We start from the raw sequence: 16,826 nt of genomic DNA on the forward strand, positions 1-16,826 counted from the left end.
TTTGGAAAAAGGCTGCAATGAAACAAAGAGTGAAAAATTTAAAGGGGTCTGAATACTTTCCGTACCCACTGTAAATCCTCAACATTGAGCCCTCAAAACAAAAACATACATAACATGGACTGTAATGAAGGAACTTGTAGACATTATATTATTTACAGATATACACATTACAGTACACAAATAAATGAAAAGGTATGTTAATGCAACTGCCTGTGAATCCCGACTGTCTGGCATAGAAATGCTAATAAAATCATATCCGTATGATTTAAAGATATTTCATGATGTTAACAGAGGGGAAATTAACCGATTTCCAACCTGATGACATATTAACATAATATTTCCATTGTTTGTATTCTTTCTTATCTCTGTGTGAGTTTCTAACGTTGTATTCCTCCCTCTCTAGTTCCGTCTGGTGGTGAAAACAACTCTGAAGCTGTTGTTGGTTTTTGTGGAGTACTCCGAGTCCAATGGCCCGCTGCTGATAGAAGCTATCACCTCTGTGGACACCAAGAGAGGTATAAACAAGTCAACATCCCACCAGCTGCTGAGGAACTTCTCATTCAGCATTACTTTAGCCTGTGTTTATTATGTTAGCCTGTGGAATGTTACTGGTTTCAAAGAGTGACAAATTAATTAATGTTTTAATTTGTCATGGATTGATTTTCAGGATGTAAGCCGTGGTCCAATACTATGGAGATCTTGCATGAGAAGGATGGAGTGGACACAGAGCTGCTGGTCTATGCCATGACCCTCATCAATAAGGTGTGCATGTCTGTAGTGTCTGAATCTTAGTGTCTGTACTGACTGTTTATGTGCTTTATATCATTCACTTTATAAGAAGTGGATACTTAAAATACTTTAAGCCTTTTCTTTTCTCATTCATTCATTCATTTACAATTTATTTGAGTGTTTTCTTTTTGAATTCTTGAGTTATGCACAAGATATCCCATAACAAGTTTTCCCACACCAGATTAAAGAAGGAATTTATCCCCCAAACAAAATAAATAAAAAAATATGCTACCAACAACAGTAGCTTTCAAAATGTTGTTCAAACCTCAGTCACACCTTTCCTTTTTGCAGACGCTTGCAGCATTGCCTGATCAGGACTCATTCTACGATATGGTTGATGTTCTGGAGGAACAAGATATAGAGACAGTGTCCCAAAGACATCTGGGGCGGAAAGGCACTGATCTGGATTTGGTTGAGCAGCTCAACATCTATGAGGTTCGAGACAAAAAAAGTCATAAGATCACAAGGAAAATATTGCAAGCTGATACTTGCCTTATATTAAAGATCAGATTTCACCTCCAGTGACTATGACTCCATACAGTATTTATAGTACATTTGCTTTAAACAAAATTTCCCAGCACCTGTCAACACTCGCACTTCACACCCAATCAACTTTTCCCCCAGATGACCCTGCGGCATGAAGACGGTGACGATGACAGCCAGCCTCCACCAATGGGACGCCGGGATCGCCGACGAGTCAGCCTTGGGGGCCTGGAGAGAAGGCGGAGCCGCAGGGCCTCTCTTGGGCGATCCGGTCACGCCTCCCCCTGCAGCCCTGCATCCCCACAGAGAGATGGCTTCCAGCCTTTCAGTGGACAGAGAACTAGGGACACGAGTGACAGGTGAGAGAGGAGGAAAATAAAGGAGTGTCAGAGTTAACAAGTTTCCTGTTGATTCGCACAAAGTGTCATAAAGGGGTTGATTTTATTAGCAGGTATAAAGAATGATTGGGGCCAAATATTTAGTTATCACTTTTGACATGCACGTCTTAAGTGAGCCTACTGGAGAAATTCTGACCGTCTTGTACACTTTCTGCTCCAGAGCACTGTCAGGTTTCCTCCCATCTATGTAAGTTCAAAGGTCTCTCAAAAACCTGACCTACTGATCTCTGTGGCCCTCTGCCTATGCTTTCCAACCACTGCTCCTCACCTACATGCTGTTCACAGCTCCCAGTGTGTCTCATTTCACATAAAGCACTTTCAGTGGTTTTTTTTTTTTATTTGCACTGTAGCAGACTTGTGCTCCACTAAAAGAATTTAAAAAAAGTTCTCAGCAACTGCACAAACCTTCAGCATTTGTAATTCTAATACAAGCTTACACGTTATTTCAGTGCTGTGTGTGTATATGCACAAAAAGGGGAATTTTGTGCCGGCTGTACTGTAGCTGTGTACCATAGGTAAATATTTCCTCTCTATGTCCTCCTCCCTTCATCTCTTTTATCCATTCAGGTTGTAACATGAACAGAACAGATCATGTCCCATGCTTCCACTAGTATTAAAATGGTGGTTGTTTGCAGTCTAGGACACGTTTGTATCTCAAAACGTACATAGTTGTATGATCCACTTGATTAGTGTTTTACTGAATTAAGTGATGGTTAAAAGGTGTTTTGTCATATTACGGTAGGCGTACACACAGAAAAACAAACACAACATTTTGTTGGCAGCACCATTTGTCACACACACACACACACATACACACAACCACAACCTCAGGTCCTGTGGAACAACACCTGGCAGCACACGCTGATTCGACTGCAACAAGGCTCATCTGGTTTTACTAGACAGAACTGTTTGGTGACACTGATCTCAAGTCAGTTATTCAGCCATGGCTTATTCCCCTCTTAGCATTCTTTTTCCATCTTCCTTGGCCCATTTGTGCATGCAAAACATCCTAACTGGAGGCATGGAGTGTGTGTGTAATGGTAAACATTCATCCCCCTTTTCCTCACTTTCAGTGTTTTCTTGTCCTAATCCATTTGTTTTTCTATCACTTTATCTCAGTTCTACGACTGTCATGTCCCAGTTTGTTTGTTTGAGCGTCTTTAATGTTTTCTTGGTTTGATAGTGAAGCTGTAAACACTATTTCTGCACCATCTCTTCATCTTCATGCTTTTCCTCTGTTCCATCTCTTAATTTTCTTTAGTGGTGATTGCCATTTGCATGATTCTCATATATGTATTGCCTCTTCTCGCCCTCAATCGTACCCTTAAATGCTTCCCCCACCCCCACCTCTACTACCTCTACAGAGAGGAGGAATTTGAGGATGGGATAGAGGATGAGGAGGAAGAGGGGACTCCAGTGACTGAGTCTGAGTCAGATGAGCAGGAGGGGGCTAAACTGACCACCCTCAGGTATTTGAGGACATAGTGGTAACATGGAAATGTAGTCATGTCCCGTGGTCTTCTAATAGCTAAGGTGTCTATATATAAAGCCAAAGCTATTACATGTTTCTTCTGTCACTGTTTTCAGTTGTATATCAGGTTGGTTTGAGCTCCTTTGGGCCAATCTACTTTGTTATGCCTCCAGTGGGCTGCATATTGTACAACTTCTCTTTTTTATTTGCGCCGTTTCATCCTTTTATTCCTCTCAATCCATTCCTCTGTTCCTAGCCCGGCCAGACATCTCCCATCTATAGTTCACCGAACAACCGTCCAGTCCATCACCATCACTTCTAGAAAGGACACTATAAAAGAGTCAGAGCAGAAGAATCGACCTGAACCACCTCCACCACCCACCCTCCACTCCCCCTCAACCCCCACCTTCTCTCCTCCCGTCTCCTCCCCTCTCAGCCCCCCAGCCCCACCCTCCCTTCTGGCCACACTGCTGGCAAGGAAGAGGTCCATCGTCACTGTCCCGGCTACCAAGGAGGTCAGCCCGCCATCACGCGGCAGCTCCCGTCTCTCCCCCGAACACCTGCCCTACATGCCCCACTCACCCTTCCACCTCTTCTCCTACGACCTTGATGAGGAGCCATCTCGCCCGGCTCCACCCAAACCCAGTGAGGAATCACTCAAAACAACATCTCCCAGGTCAGACAGATAATACAACTCAATCTCCAATGAGTTCAAGAATCACAGAAAGCTTTCCTCGCAGCTCTTCAACATTCCACTTTCACTTTTTCAATTTCTACTTCTGTTTCGAGCTTCTATCCTTGCACCAGCCTGGATCTCCTTGTACCACTTTTGTTATTCATCACCTCCACCTTTTCACCAGTTCTTTTCCCTTCTTTGACTGCACGGCTTTTCACCTTCAGCCTGTCAACTCTCTTATTATCACTTATTTGTTCCTTCACATCACTCTTGTTCTTAAATCTGTAAATGCTGGGATAGTCTGCACTTGTCTGCGCTATGTTTCCCAGAGCCACAGCTTTTCCCTTATTTTGAATAACTGCAGCAGCACTTGTTTATCTGTATAGTATCTCCTTGCTTCTTGGTATGATTGTTGTAGTAGAACGTTGCATTTTCTCAACTCTACTGTCTCCATTCACTGTATTGATTTGTAAGATTTCTTTCTTGTTGGATTGGACTATATTCCATATGAAGTAAACCATGCCTAAACTGTATACAGACTGTTATGGTTGAAAGTGAATATTTACTACATTTTACCTCTGTTATTTTGTTGCCAAACACTTACAAATACAATACAAATAGCTTAAAAAAGAAAAGTGTTGCCTCCTAACTCTAGCTAACGGGAAAAATATAGTGATACTAAGTATCTTTTCAGATGTAAGTGAGGAGAGAAACCTGTCCTGGATTTTCCAGGATCATAAGGCAATAAACACCACAGCCGTGATGCATTAACGTCACTCTGGTGTGGCTCCAATGGCATATTTGTTATGTAACAAGGTGTCACATTTGTATCTCGCCAATAGCTTTGGCACTGGTTGATGTGGTGTCGTGTCACTGGGGGACTGCAAAGGTCACTCACTGTCACCCATTTTCTCTCCCCTTCTCTCACCCAGGAATGGAGGTCTCATGTCCAACACCTCTTACAACACCCCAAGTACGCCCACTAGCTCTAGGTGAGAGGACTGCGTCAATATGTCTGCACATGTACACAAAACTTTTCTTAAAATACACACTTGTGTTCTGTAGACATATTTACATACAAGCACATATTCATGTATTTTTTGCATCGCAGGAGCAAAAAAGCTGACATTCTCACACGTGTAACAAGTACGGATTGTGTTCAGCCATGTGGTGCAACGGTGATGACATACTGAAGTGAATGTGATCTCAGCTCTCTAGTTCCCCAGTTACAAAGCTGCACCTATTCCATGGAGAACACAGTCATTAAAACATAGTTTATGGCGTGTTGCTTACATACATACTTACACATAAAGAAGCTTTGTTTATGCAAGGAAAATGTGTTATGCGTTATGTTCAGGAACATATTTAGCTGTTTATCGTCAAATTGCATCACAATGGGTCAGCAGATGAAAAAAGTAGCAGATTCAAACACAAAGATGCTTTTATTAAGGAACATCATCAAAATCCTTTGTACATGGTTTATTATCACACTTTGCTGACATAAAGCGATTTACAAACCCCAAATGTTGCTTTAGAATCACAGCATCACACTGACTGTGCAGTGGTGTAATCCAACTTTCTCTCTCTCTCTCCTTCAGGCCTGCTTTGGGAGGTCTTCTGTCCTCCTCTTACCGACAACACCAGGAATCTCTGGCGGCCGAGCGAGAGCGCCGCCGTGTGGAGAGAGAGGAGAGACTGCAGAGGATAGAGAGGGAGGAGAGGAACAAGCACAGGTGAGGCATCGCTGGCTTTGTTTTTTGGCTTTGAGCCGATACAGTACGCGTTTGAGATTAGAATATAGATTACATAAAAATGAATCCAGGAAATCACTGCACTTCGCCAAGAAACAGTACTGCAAATAACTCTCCATCATAACTTGTTTTTTTTCACCTTGGTATTTGTATAAATTAAACGATTGAGTGTACAGTAAGGAGGATTTTACCATACAAAAAGATAAGAAGAAAATATGGAATTATTAATTATTAACCCTATTTGTTTTTAAAATGTTCTGTTTGTGTGTCTCTCACAGTCGTGACTATGTGGATAAAATGGAAGAGGCCAGGCTTGCGCGGGAGGAGAGGTAAGTGTGTGCACTAAATCAAAACAACACACACTCACAGAACAGCTGAACCCGGGGGGAATATGTTTCAGCCTGTGGTTTGGGAAGTCCAGTAATTGTTTTCAGGTTAAAAAAGGTTGGGGGTTGGGGGACAGACCAATTCTCTTTGGTCTGTCTGCCTGTTTTCTCTTTTCTTAAGCAGCCATGTTTTAACTGCCACGCTCTGCCAACGGCTTAATTGTTTTGGCCACATGCTGTGAGAACAACAGATTCCAGGATTGGTCAAGCTTTTTTCACACTCAATGCAAAGGCACACACACAGACACACTCAAGCACATGTACGTTTAAAGGCAGACAAAGAATTTTCATGAGGCTAATAAATCTATGTTTGTGTGCAAATGGGAATCAGAGGAAACAAGAGATTTACTCAATAAGGTATGTGAGGTCAAAATCAGATTCTGAACTGATAATTTAGGCTCAGACCCCCTTCAGCCTCAATTTAAGGCACTGTTGACATAATAATACAACGTTTCAGAGTGGAAAGAAAATACAGGACGATAGAGCAAAAGAACACCTTGAGTTTGATGCCACAACTTGCAGAGAAATCAAGCACAATAGATACAGAGGTTGACAGATATTTAAGTCAGAAAAGTACAGAAGAGCTGCAGAGTGAGCATGTGGGAGATGTGTCCACTGGAGAAGTGGAAGTATTCAGGAAAACATGAGTTTTTCCCCCCAGCTCACCTCCCTGAAGTGCGCATCTGTCTGACAAGATACAGCACTGTAACACCTGGACAGAAAGGACTTGCATGAAATATGATGGCCTAAATGACAGACAACTGAGTCCAAAAAACATAGTTAATGGCGTACATAAAAGAGTTGGAATAAAACTGGATTCCTAAAGCATGTCTCAAATATGATATTGTTAAAGCCACTGAACTTAATTTGTTTCCTCCCTGGAACTCTGGCTTATGATCAGATACCTGCAAATCTATTATTCCCATTAGCCTAATTCGTACTATGTGTTGCTCATTGCTTGTTATCATGCTAACACAACAAACTAAGATGCTGAGCATGGTAAACATCACAGCTGCTACATATGTTAGCATGCTGATGTTGTAGCTAGTAGTAACATTTAGCTCACAGCACCTTTACCGTAAATATAGCCTCACAGATGTCTGTCTAATCTGCTCCCTGTATGTGCTTCCTGTCTGATCTGCTCCCGGTATGTGCTCCCTGTCTGATCTGCTCCCTGTATGTGCTCCCTGTCTGATCTACTCCCTGTATGTGCTCCCAGTCTGATCTGCTCCCTGTATGTGCTCCCTGTATGGGCTCCCAGTCTGATCTGCTACCTGTATGTGCTCCCTGTCTGATCTGCTCCCTTTATGTGCTCTGCTGTCTGATCTGCTCCCTGTATGTGCAAATTTCATGGATTTATTAACCCATCCTCGAACGCCCCGGACAGTATGTAAAAAGTGGACATGTCCGGACAAAAGAGGATGTTTGGTCACCCTAAAGTTGAAGCACACAACACAAAGTTGACTCACTCTCTCTTTATTATTGTTAATCACATGCATACACAGACAAACACACATTTGACTTGGTATCCAGTTTCTTCAGACGTCTGAAGTGGCCTGATGCTAATGAACTCGGAACAGAAGCTCCACACATTCATGGTATGGTGTTTGAGAGAGAGAGAAAGAGAGAGAGAGAGAGAGAGAGAGAGACTTAGTGCCTTAAATGTTGGTTCTGGCTGGACAAGTTGAGTGGTAAAGTTTAGTATTGGGTGAAAGAGCGAGGACAGGAAGAGAAGGGAAAAATACAAGGGAGGAGAGCTGATCGAGGCACATCTTGAACAGGTTTACTCTGATTCACGTCTGATGTTTGGCCTTTCAGCAGCCAAACTAACATTACCTTCTCCCCATCTCTCCCATTCTTCTCTCCTGTCGCTCTCCGTTCCTCTCCACCCTCCTCCCTAACACAGTCTCTAATTTACCAAACTCCCTCTGGTTGCATATTTGGACTGCTGGCTATAACTGAGCATTTAGCTAGACAGGAGAGGAGAGGACATTAGGATGGTGGAACTCTTGACTGCAGAAACAAGTAATGAATACGTTTGTGAATGCTTTGTCGGCGACAAATGGGGCAAGGTAGAAGAGTGCAGTGGCCTTGTAGAGTGAAGGGGTGGCATGAGTGTTTTTAAAGGAAACATAGAAGGTTGGAAGTTTCTGATGAATTCAAGTAAATTGTCAGTGTGGTTTAGTATAAGGCAATTTGGCAAAGACCAAAACTGAGAGCAGCACTGTTGAGAAAGGCAAGACAGAAGGTGCATTGTCTCTGACAATTTTTTCTTCTTGCCTCCTCTGAACCTCCCTCTCTCTCTCTCTCTCTCTCTCTCTCTCTCTCAGGTATAAGAACGTGGAGCGCCTGGCGTCGGAGGAATACGAGAGGGAGCATGTCCGGGTGGCGAGGACTCGCCCTGACCTTAACCTGAACTTTGAACCCGCGGAGGCCTGGCCCTCGTCATCGCGCAGCAGCACCCCGTCCTCATTCGCCTCCCAGGAGGACGTAGAGGCTGACCTCGAAGCTGGGACCCCTTCCACCGCCTACACACCCTCTAAGACTGGTAGGAAAACTGAGAATACTGTAGGATGGAGTAGCTGTCATATCTTGACACACTATGCGCAGTATTTACTAGCATGCTGTCTCTGTGGGAGTTATTAAAAGTCCAAAATGCCTGAGCAATAATGCGCAAAACTGACATAAAGTCAACTAAACATAGTCTTGTCAAATTTAACATCTCCTGTTTGTGTAGATAGAATACCGCACCAGCTGCTCCGATTCTCCGACCAACCTCACGCTCCATTGTCCCCTCACTCGCGAACAAGACCCCAAGGTACTTAAGGAGTTGAAAGTCCGTCGGACAGGGGCCTCCTCCAGACGTTCCCAATTTACCCGCACTACGCGTTTGTGCTTACCAGGTCTGTCCAGAGTCCTCCCCCATCCCCTGACCCAACTCACCACCAGATGGTGATCAGTTGACAGCTCTGCCCCTCTCTTCACCTGAGTGTCCAAAACATACGGCCTCAGATCAGATGAAACAATTATAAAATCGATCATTGACCTTTGGCCTAGGGTGCTCTGGTACCACGTACACTTGTGAGCATCCTTATGTTCGAACATGGTGTTTGTTATGGACAATCCATGACTAGCACAGAAGTCCAACAACAGACAACCACTCTGGTTCAGATCAGGGAGGCCGTCCTCCCAATCACGCCTCTCCAAGTATATCCATCATCGCCCACGTGTGCGTTGAAGTGAACATTTTTGGTCTTATAATTAATAATGGTGGTAGAAAGATTGAATTTAACACAATTTAAAGTCAGGTGTAACTGGTGTATCTGTTTACAGTGCCAAACAAGCTCCTGTTTAAATGCCAATTATAATTGAAACCACAATCTGATTTCATGCTGCGCACGCTTTTAGTAATCCTAGTAAACAGCAGATGTAGGTGGTATTTTTTTCTACTACTATGGGCTAACAGTTAACATAGGAATGATCGGACATACAATAGGGGCAATAAATTACAACTTGACCTACTTTCACTTAACTACGCTGCCGTAAAGTCTAGACTCAATCGGAGTACAGTGGAACGTTTGCCTGTAACAGAGCGACAGTAATAACCCAATCATTACTGCGGCATCACAATGGCGAATCTCCGTCTTGATGCCGGTCAACCATCGCGATGGGAGACTCGGCACAACCCATAGACTGAATATTATTAATATTAGCAATCTATGGCACAACCCTAATATCAATGAGACAAAATTGCATAAGACCCTTTGAGAGATTGTTTCCTTTTTATGTGTGTGTTTGTGTGTGTCTACATATATATATATATATATATATATATATATATATATATATATATATATATATATATATACATGTGCTGAATGTAAATACAGCTTATATTAGCAAATAGCTTACAGAGTATTTGTATGACTTTTACTGGGTAATACTTGTTGGGGACTTGGCAATGGGGAACTTATAATTGAAACCAAAAGGTTGTCAGTTCAAGTCCCAACAGTGCGCCCCAAAGCAATAATTCTTAACCCTAAATTGTTTCAGGTTGCTGCCTGCTGTTCATATTAGCTTGCTGGCGTGAGCAAAAGAAGGAGAGGGGACATGAATTGGGGAAAATATACTGAGGGAGAGGAGGGGACAATATCAGGGTGGTAGAAGTAAAAAAACACAGAGAGAGGATACGGGTGAACGGGTCAAATGAGTTTTTGAAAGACCTTTTTGAAAAGTGTAATGCCAAAACATCTTGTAAGAATAAAGCCTTGTTTTGGGGCAGAGTGCATGCACAGCCACGAGCGGAGGTACTGTAGCTCACTTAGGCAAGTATATGAGTCCTCACCGTGTCCTGTTATTCTAACCCTGCCTGCATCACTGCCTGGACTGTACTGTGGAGTTACGTGTTTGTGTTTTTGACAGAAACAGGAACTTAATTCTTCATTTCCTGTTCGTATACTGGTCCTGCAACAACCTGGCTTTCTGTACCTGCCATACTGTTTACATTTGTGAATGGGTGTGTGTTTTGGTTTGTCCTATTAGTATGTGTGAATGTCTGTTGATGTGGGGGCGTCCCATGTGCAGAAGTCTAAGACAGCCATGTCAAATGCCGAGCTGTATTTCATTGCAGATAGTAAATTGGTGTCTTAGAAAATAAAGTAACACTGATGCTTTCGGTGACAGGAGAGGCTGACGACTCCAGTGCCAGTCTAGAAAGAGAGGAAAAAGAGGCCACTGCTGAAGAGGAGGAAGAACAAAAAGAGGAGGAAGTGCTGGAGGAAGTACAGGAGGAAGCAGCATCAGAAAAAGAGGAGGACGAGGAGTGTGAGCAGGAGCTGAAGAAGGAGAAAGAGGAGGCAGAGGAGGACAGTGGCATCCTGAGCGACAAAGAAAGACAGAATGAGGAAGTGAATGAGAAGGACAACTGCTCAGCCTCAAGCATCTCCTCTGCCAGCAGCACTCTGGAGAGAGAGGAAAGGGGGAGCAATCAGAATGGTGGGTAGCTTGTTACTGCATTGTGAAATAACATTCAAGTTACATTTCCAAGTTTTAAGTCAGTAAGTTGCTTCTCACAAATACTGAATTAGTTTTCAAAATTAAGATATTGTTCACTAATGTGTCACTAAACATGTTAAGATGGATGTTTTTGGCCATATATAAAACATCACCATTATTCAAAACCTTCAACACCAGTAATGTTTTAAGTTACACTGTAAAATATTTAACCACTAGTAATGCAATCAAGCAATGCCTTTATGAGTCAATGTCATTCTGCTGACAGTTTGCAGTAGCAGACATTGATGTAACACTGCATTAACTGCAGTAACAGTGAATGTTTACCTAACTTTAAGTCAAGACCAACAGTCTCTTGTTGTCAAAAAAACATGGTCAGAGGCATGAACAGGACTCGACGGCCAACTTCTCAAATCTCAACATCATGTGTCAAGCAAGGTTTGGGTTATTTCAACTCTTTTTGGGAGGCGTGCTCAAAACAAAACGAAAGACAAACTTGAACATACAAGTATAAAAGAAATAGCAACACATATATCTCAGTGTCCCTTGCGCGTGTGCCCAAAAAGGGTAGAGTTTTGCAAAAATACAGAGACAGAAGAAAAAATACATAACACAACTCAAAAGCCTCTTTCAGTATACCCCTCCCGTCTCCTAAATGCCTACTTCTTTCAAACTTCACACCTCCAGTTTATATTGCAGGCAATGCTGTATAAATGGGATATTTTAAGCCCAAGCCAAGATATCCCTGATTACATGTTCAATGTTATGTTTTCGGGTTTAAAAAAAAAGACTCCCTTCAGATACCCCCAAAAAACCTAATACTAATAACTATTTTAAAGTGCAGTCTTTTTTATATATTCATATCCTCTTAACCCCATCAACTTTCCTTCTCAGGCTTTAAGGAGGCAGAGATGAATGAGGAGTGTAGCAAACTCCTCAACAGCAAGCTCTTCATGCTGGACATGCTGTACTCCCAGGACAAGAAGCCCAGTGATGAGGAAGAGGAAGAAGAGGACGTGGAGAAGGAAAAAGAAAAAGAGAAAGGAGGAGGGGAGGACAAAGAAAGCCAGAAGGATGCTGGCGCGCAACTGGGCAATGAGCAGGAGGCTGAGAAATCCGAGCACCACGGGACCATCCGACCGTTAGCCGAGCGGTTTGGAGACTTGATCAAGGACCTCGCTTTGACCCCCTCTCACCTGGACGTCCCAGCCAACGAGCCCCCTCCTCCCCCACCCAAAAAGGAATCGGACACGATCTGGGACCAGCTCCTAGCCAGCCCTCGGGAGCTGCGCATCGGTGACATTAACTTTACTGACCTGACGGAGGAAGACGACAAAGACATTCTGGATGCTGTTTTGATGGGAGAATGCAGTGACCTCCCGCCTCCGCCGCCTCCTCCACCCTGCATCCTCCGCTTCCCTCCGCCCCCACCCATGCTAGGCAGCTGCCCCCCACCCCCTCCCTTGATTGGAATTATGAGGCCTCCTCCTCCCCCTTCCTTTAGTGCCTCAATTCCAGTGCCTCCACCCCCAGAGCCTCCTCTCTTCAACAAGAAGAAGAAGACAATTAGGCTCTTCTGGAGCGAGGTTAGTCAAAATACAATTACCATTTTCATCTGTTGAGTACAACAACCCCACTTTTTGTCCAGTTTTACACATCATTTATCCAGAAGAGGACTACTTCAAAGCTTTTATATGCCATAATTTAAATGTTCTTAATTCCAATAACTAACTTTTCTACTAACTTTGCTATATAAACAGGCTGATTGAGTTCTTGCAGCTCATCTCACATCTCTCCACCTAATTAAGTCCATGTCTGCTGTTTGTGGTTAGGTGCGTCCCACAGACTCTCAGTACAGGGATTATAAGCGGAGTGGAGACTCGTTCTGGTCCAAACTGGAACCAGTGAAAATGGACACAGCCAAACTGGAACAGCTGTTTGAGTCGAAATCAAAGGAAATGCCAGTTACAAAGGTAAACAATCAATACCTGCACCAGCTTTAGAGAGATTTCTCATTGTATGATACTAAATGTACCTGCATGCATTGACTATCCCAACTATTATTAAATATGAATTATTATTATTCATTTATTTGTTCGTTTATCCTACATCCTACATTAGGGACTTAACAGTAATTGAAGTTTGACAAATGTTAGATTACATTTTTAATTTCTCAGCAGTGCCAAAAGGTTGTCACTTTACCAGATTAAAAATCTGACAATTTTGTTACTCATTAGGGGAGAGGCAGCCATGTTTTCTGGTCACCCCATTAGGTATGCAACACACTTAAAGTCTCTCCAGCTACTCAACTACAGAAGTTGGGCAGGAGTCACATCCTTTTTTATTCTGTCATGACATGTGGATGCACATACTTTGTGTAATTTGGCTGCTGCTTTATCACAAAAACGTTGCTTTTGCCAGCCACACAGCCCATGGGTTGGTTGTCATTATCCCCAGAATTTGAAAGTTTATGTTTTAAGCGTTAAGCAAGGTCACTAGTGTTCTGATCCTGATCATACATGGAAGGTTTGAATCCTACATAATTCTCACAAAGCCTCTAAATAAGAAAAGCATGGTCTGCTAAAATGGGGAGCTGAAACCAGGCCTCACCCACTTTGAACTCTTAGCCCCTGATTCAGAACCGCAACCTCTGGTTTACACGTATTGTGACAGCATGATGGTGGTCTGCAGCTATAGAATTGAAACAGCTCAAGCAAAGCTGTCAGTTAATGAGGAATGTTAAAGCAATCAAAGATCAGAGCAAACTGATAAATGTTTGGCCTTTGTTCCCTACTTTAGGTTCTATGGTTATCTTACCTTACTTAAGTACTTATCAGAATTTTAAGTATGTTTTTTGGATATTAAAGATTCGATGTTGCAGGGTTCAAACTAATTTCATGTACTTGGTTGGTATAATTTGGTTATGTGTATTTCTCAGTTACTGTCAGTCTTTGCTAGTTTTCTAAGGTATTTTAAAGTTTTGAGCTCTTACTAGTATTACCCTGTCTGATTAATCTGCCCAACAGAAACATCATCCCGTTAATGCAAGGGTTAAAATGTTAAGCTAAATCTTTAACATTTTGCCTTTAGCTGTATTTTATATTTCACAGAACACTTTCCATCCCAACAAGTATGTTAAGGTATTTCTATAAAATACTCAAATATAATTATGAAATGTATAGCTAAGTATAAATATTTTGATCACTAAAATTATGCTTTAAACGTGAAGTTAGTCTCACATATCATGATGTAACAACCTAATAGTTCCAGAGTTGCATTGTGCACTGTGTGAGTCTCCCAGTCTCTGTATGGTGAGTATATAACTACCTAGACGCAGTAACCAGGTTTTAGCACCTACTCTGTTACCCTTTTAAGTGCTGACACATTATGACTTCCTTCCATAATAGCTCATAATGGCCTCAAGTGCTGGTGAGGTCATACTGTATGTTCACATACAGTGACAATGTGAATGCAGACTTTTGCAAAACCCCACATTAACACACATCATATAATGTTAACTATTATGGTATTTCCTGCTCCTACTCACATATAGGACCCACAGTTGCAGTCAATGTCACCAGAGGGATGATCCATTTAATCCTTACAGGCCCATTAGCAGACCACACAGACCCTCTCTGTATTTTTGTTTCCTAGAAAACCGCAGCAGACGGCAAGCGTCAGGAGATCATCGTTTTGGATTCCAAGAGGAGTAACGCCATCAACATCGGTCTGACGGTGCTGCCTCCTCCTCGCACTATCAAGACGGCCATCCTTAACTTTGACGAGTACGCGCTTAACAAGGAGGGCATAGAGGTGAGAGATACAGACTATAGATAGATACAGAATAATGAACGGGAAGAAAGTTAATAAATCGATCAAACCTTATTTGTATAGCACTTTTCATTCAAAGGTCATGCAACTCAAAGTGCTTTACAATATAAAAACAGAGACAATGTCACCACCATCACTACACAGACACACGCACACACACACACACACACACACATATACATATACTGGACATAGACATATACATACTGTATAAACCCAGGATTTAATTTAAAGGGCTATTAAACATGAGGTGAGGAAACATTATTATGAACCAGCGTAAAACAAGCAAAACCCAAACTTTCAATGATAGTACATGTTTTAAACTTTCCAAAACCTTCATCTTTGAACTAACACCTGTCACCCATATACTGCTTATTCAACTCTGTCCCTGCACTTAGAAAATCCTGACGATGATCCCTACAGAGGAGGAGAAGCAGAAGATCCAGGAGGCCCAGCTGGCCAACCCTGATATCCCGCTGGGTTCAGCAGAGCAGTTCCTCCTCACTCTGTCCTCTATCAGCGAGCTCTCTGCCCGACTCCAACTCTGGGCCTTCAAGATGGACTACGAGGCAACCCAAAAGGTTTGTAAAAACATGTAGAGGAAGGAAGGCTAAACGTTTGGTTTGGCCTTTCCTCCTCTACATTTAATACCATATTGAGCAAGTGAATGTGGCTTTATTAGAGCAAAAGCAGACACACAAAGCCAAATGAACACTGCACGATAAAGGTTTAAGTAAATGTGCAAAGTCTGTGTGTGTGTCTGTGTCTGTATGTGTGTGTGTGTGTGTGTGTGTGTGTGTGTGTGTGTGTGTGTGTGTGTGTGTGTGTCATGCCCGTGTCAGTAAGTATCAACATCCTTTTTTTTAGTACAAACAACATCCGCAAATCATCAACATAGTTACATCATAACAAAATATGCACGCTTATTAGTGGCACCTCGTTGTTCTCTGGCACACCTTGTTTTACCCCGGCAAAGAATGCATCCCGGAGGAGAAGTTCAAAGCAAAAACCCAGAGAATGAAAAACACGCAGCCTGTAAATTTTACGGCTTTCCGCAGGACGCGGCCTTCTTTCATCTCCATTAAAGGCAGGATTCCTGACTGCACGTTTGGCCGAGCGATATTCCCAACTGGACTTTGTGGGACGGTGTGGTAGCGTTAGGCTTAATGGAGGGCAACATACCGTGCAAGCACACAAATACACACATGCAAGAGAAAACTGCTGCACAAAAACATACGCTTCATGTAATCAAAAGCATGTTTGATAGCGAAGGCTGACCAAGACGGCGGCCTTTAAACAAATTCTCATGACCTCAAACAAGTAGATGATTTGCGGTGGGAGACGAGGTGCACCTGTTCAGCACTTTTTATAAATGCAGACTAAAGAAGCACATGTTTTCGGTAAGTCTTAATTGACTTAACTAATGATGTGTGTGTTTTCCTCCTCTCAGGAAGTTGCAGAGCCGCTGCAGGATCTGAAGGAGGGTATGGAACAGCTGGAGAAGAACAAAACTCTGCGCTACATCCTCTCCACACTGCTCTCTATAGGAAACTTCCTCAATGGCACCAACGTGAGTCATGACCATTATTGTTTTTTTCACACTGGGTCATAATGACAAGCTTCTTTTTGTTTGTAGCAGTAGTTTGTGGTAATTGTAGAGAAATAATCTGCATTTTTACTTTGTGTGGGTTTTCCAAGCCTTTAATTTGTAGATTAAAAATTACATCACATACGGAAGCTACTCAAATTTGGTGAGAACACATGTACCTCATAATAGTACTCCAGATGTATTCTTTGCTCAACGGCTATTTCTTTTGTCGTGTGTCCAGGCGAAAGGCTTCGAGCTGACTTATTTAGAGAAGGTTCCAGAGGTGAAGGATACGGTTCATAAGCAGTCTCTGCTGCATCACGCCTGCTCTGCTGTGGTGGACAACTTCCCTCAGAGCACTGACCTCTACTCCGAGATCGGAGCCATCACGCGATCTGCAAAAGTACGCTCAGCACTCACTAATAAAAACCTTGTATAAG

General features: G+C 42.6%; 1 protein-coding gene across 6 annotated transcripts in view; it reads left to right on the forward strand.

Annotated features, from left to right (window-relative positions):
- Nucleotides 1-16,826, forward strand: part of fhod3a (formin homology 2 domain containing 3a) — a 59,594-nt gene that overhangs the window by 38,426 nt on the left and 4,342 nt on the right. For 3 of the 6 annotated variants that reach the window (XM_034891922.1, XM_034891923.1, XM_034891926.1), the window contains 18 exons: nt 404-515; nt 668-762; nt 1,081-1,224; nt 1,414-1,631; nt 1,831-1,857; nt 3,035-3,139; nt 3,398-3,817; nt 4,750-4,809; nt 5,416-5,550; nt 5,847-5,897; nt 8,285-8,502; nt 10,638-10,949; nt 11,862-12,553; nt 12,800-12,940; nt 14,622-14,780; nt 15,197-15,379; nt 16,249-16,368; nt 16,628-16,789. In XM_034891922.1, the coding sequence (XP_034747813.1) occupies nt 404-515; nt 668-762; nt 1,081-1,224; nt 1,414-1,631; nt 1,831-1,857; nt 3,035-3,139; nt 3,398-3,817; nt 4,750-4,809; nt 5,416-5,550; nt 5,847-5,897; nt 8,285-8,502; nt 10,638-10,949; nt 11,862-12,553; nt 12,800-12,940; nt 14,622-14,780; nt 15,197-15,379; nt 16,249-16,368; nt 16,628-16,789 (3,354 nt within the window). The remainder of the gene's footprint in view (nt 1-403; nt 516-667; nt 763-1,080; nt 1,225-1,413; nt 1,632-1,830; nt 1,858-3,034; nt 3,140-3,397; nt 3,818-4,749; nt 4,810-5,415; nt 5,551-5,846; nt 5,898-8,284; nt 8,503-10,637; nt 10,950-11,861; nt 12,554-12,799; nt 12,941-14,621; nt 14,781-15,196; nt 15,380-16,248; nt 16,369-16,627; nt 16,790-16,826) is intronic. The other 3 variants (XM_034891924.1, XM_034891925.1, XM_034891927.1) reach the window with 3 other exon arrangements.

Source organism: Etheostoma cragini, chromosome 14 (assembly GCF_013103735.1).
Source record: "Etheostoma cragini isolate CJK2018 chromosome 14, CSU_Ecrag_1.0, whole genome shotgun sequence".
Classification (NCBI taxonomy): domain Eukaryota; kingdom Metazoa; phylum Chordata; class Actinopteri; order Perciformes; family Percidae; genus Etheostoma; species Etheostoma cragini.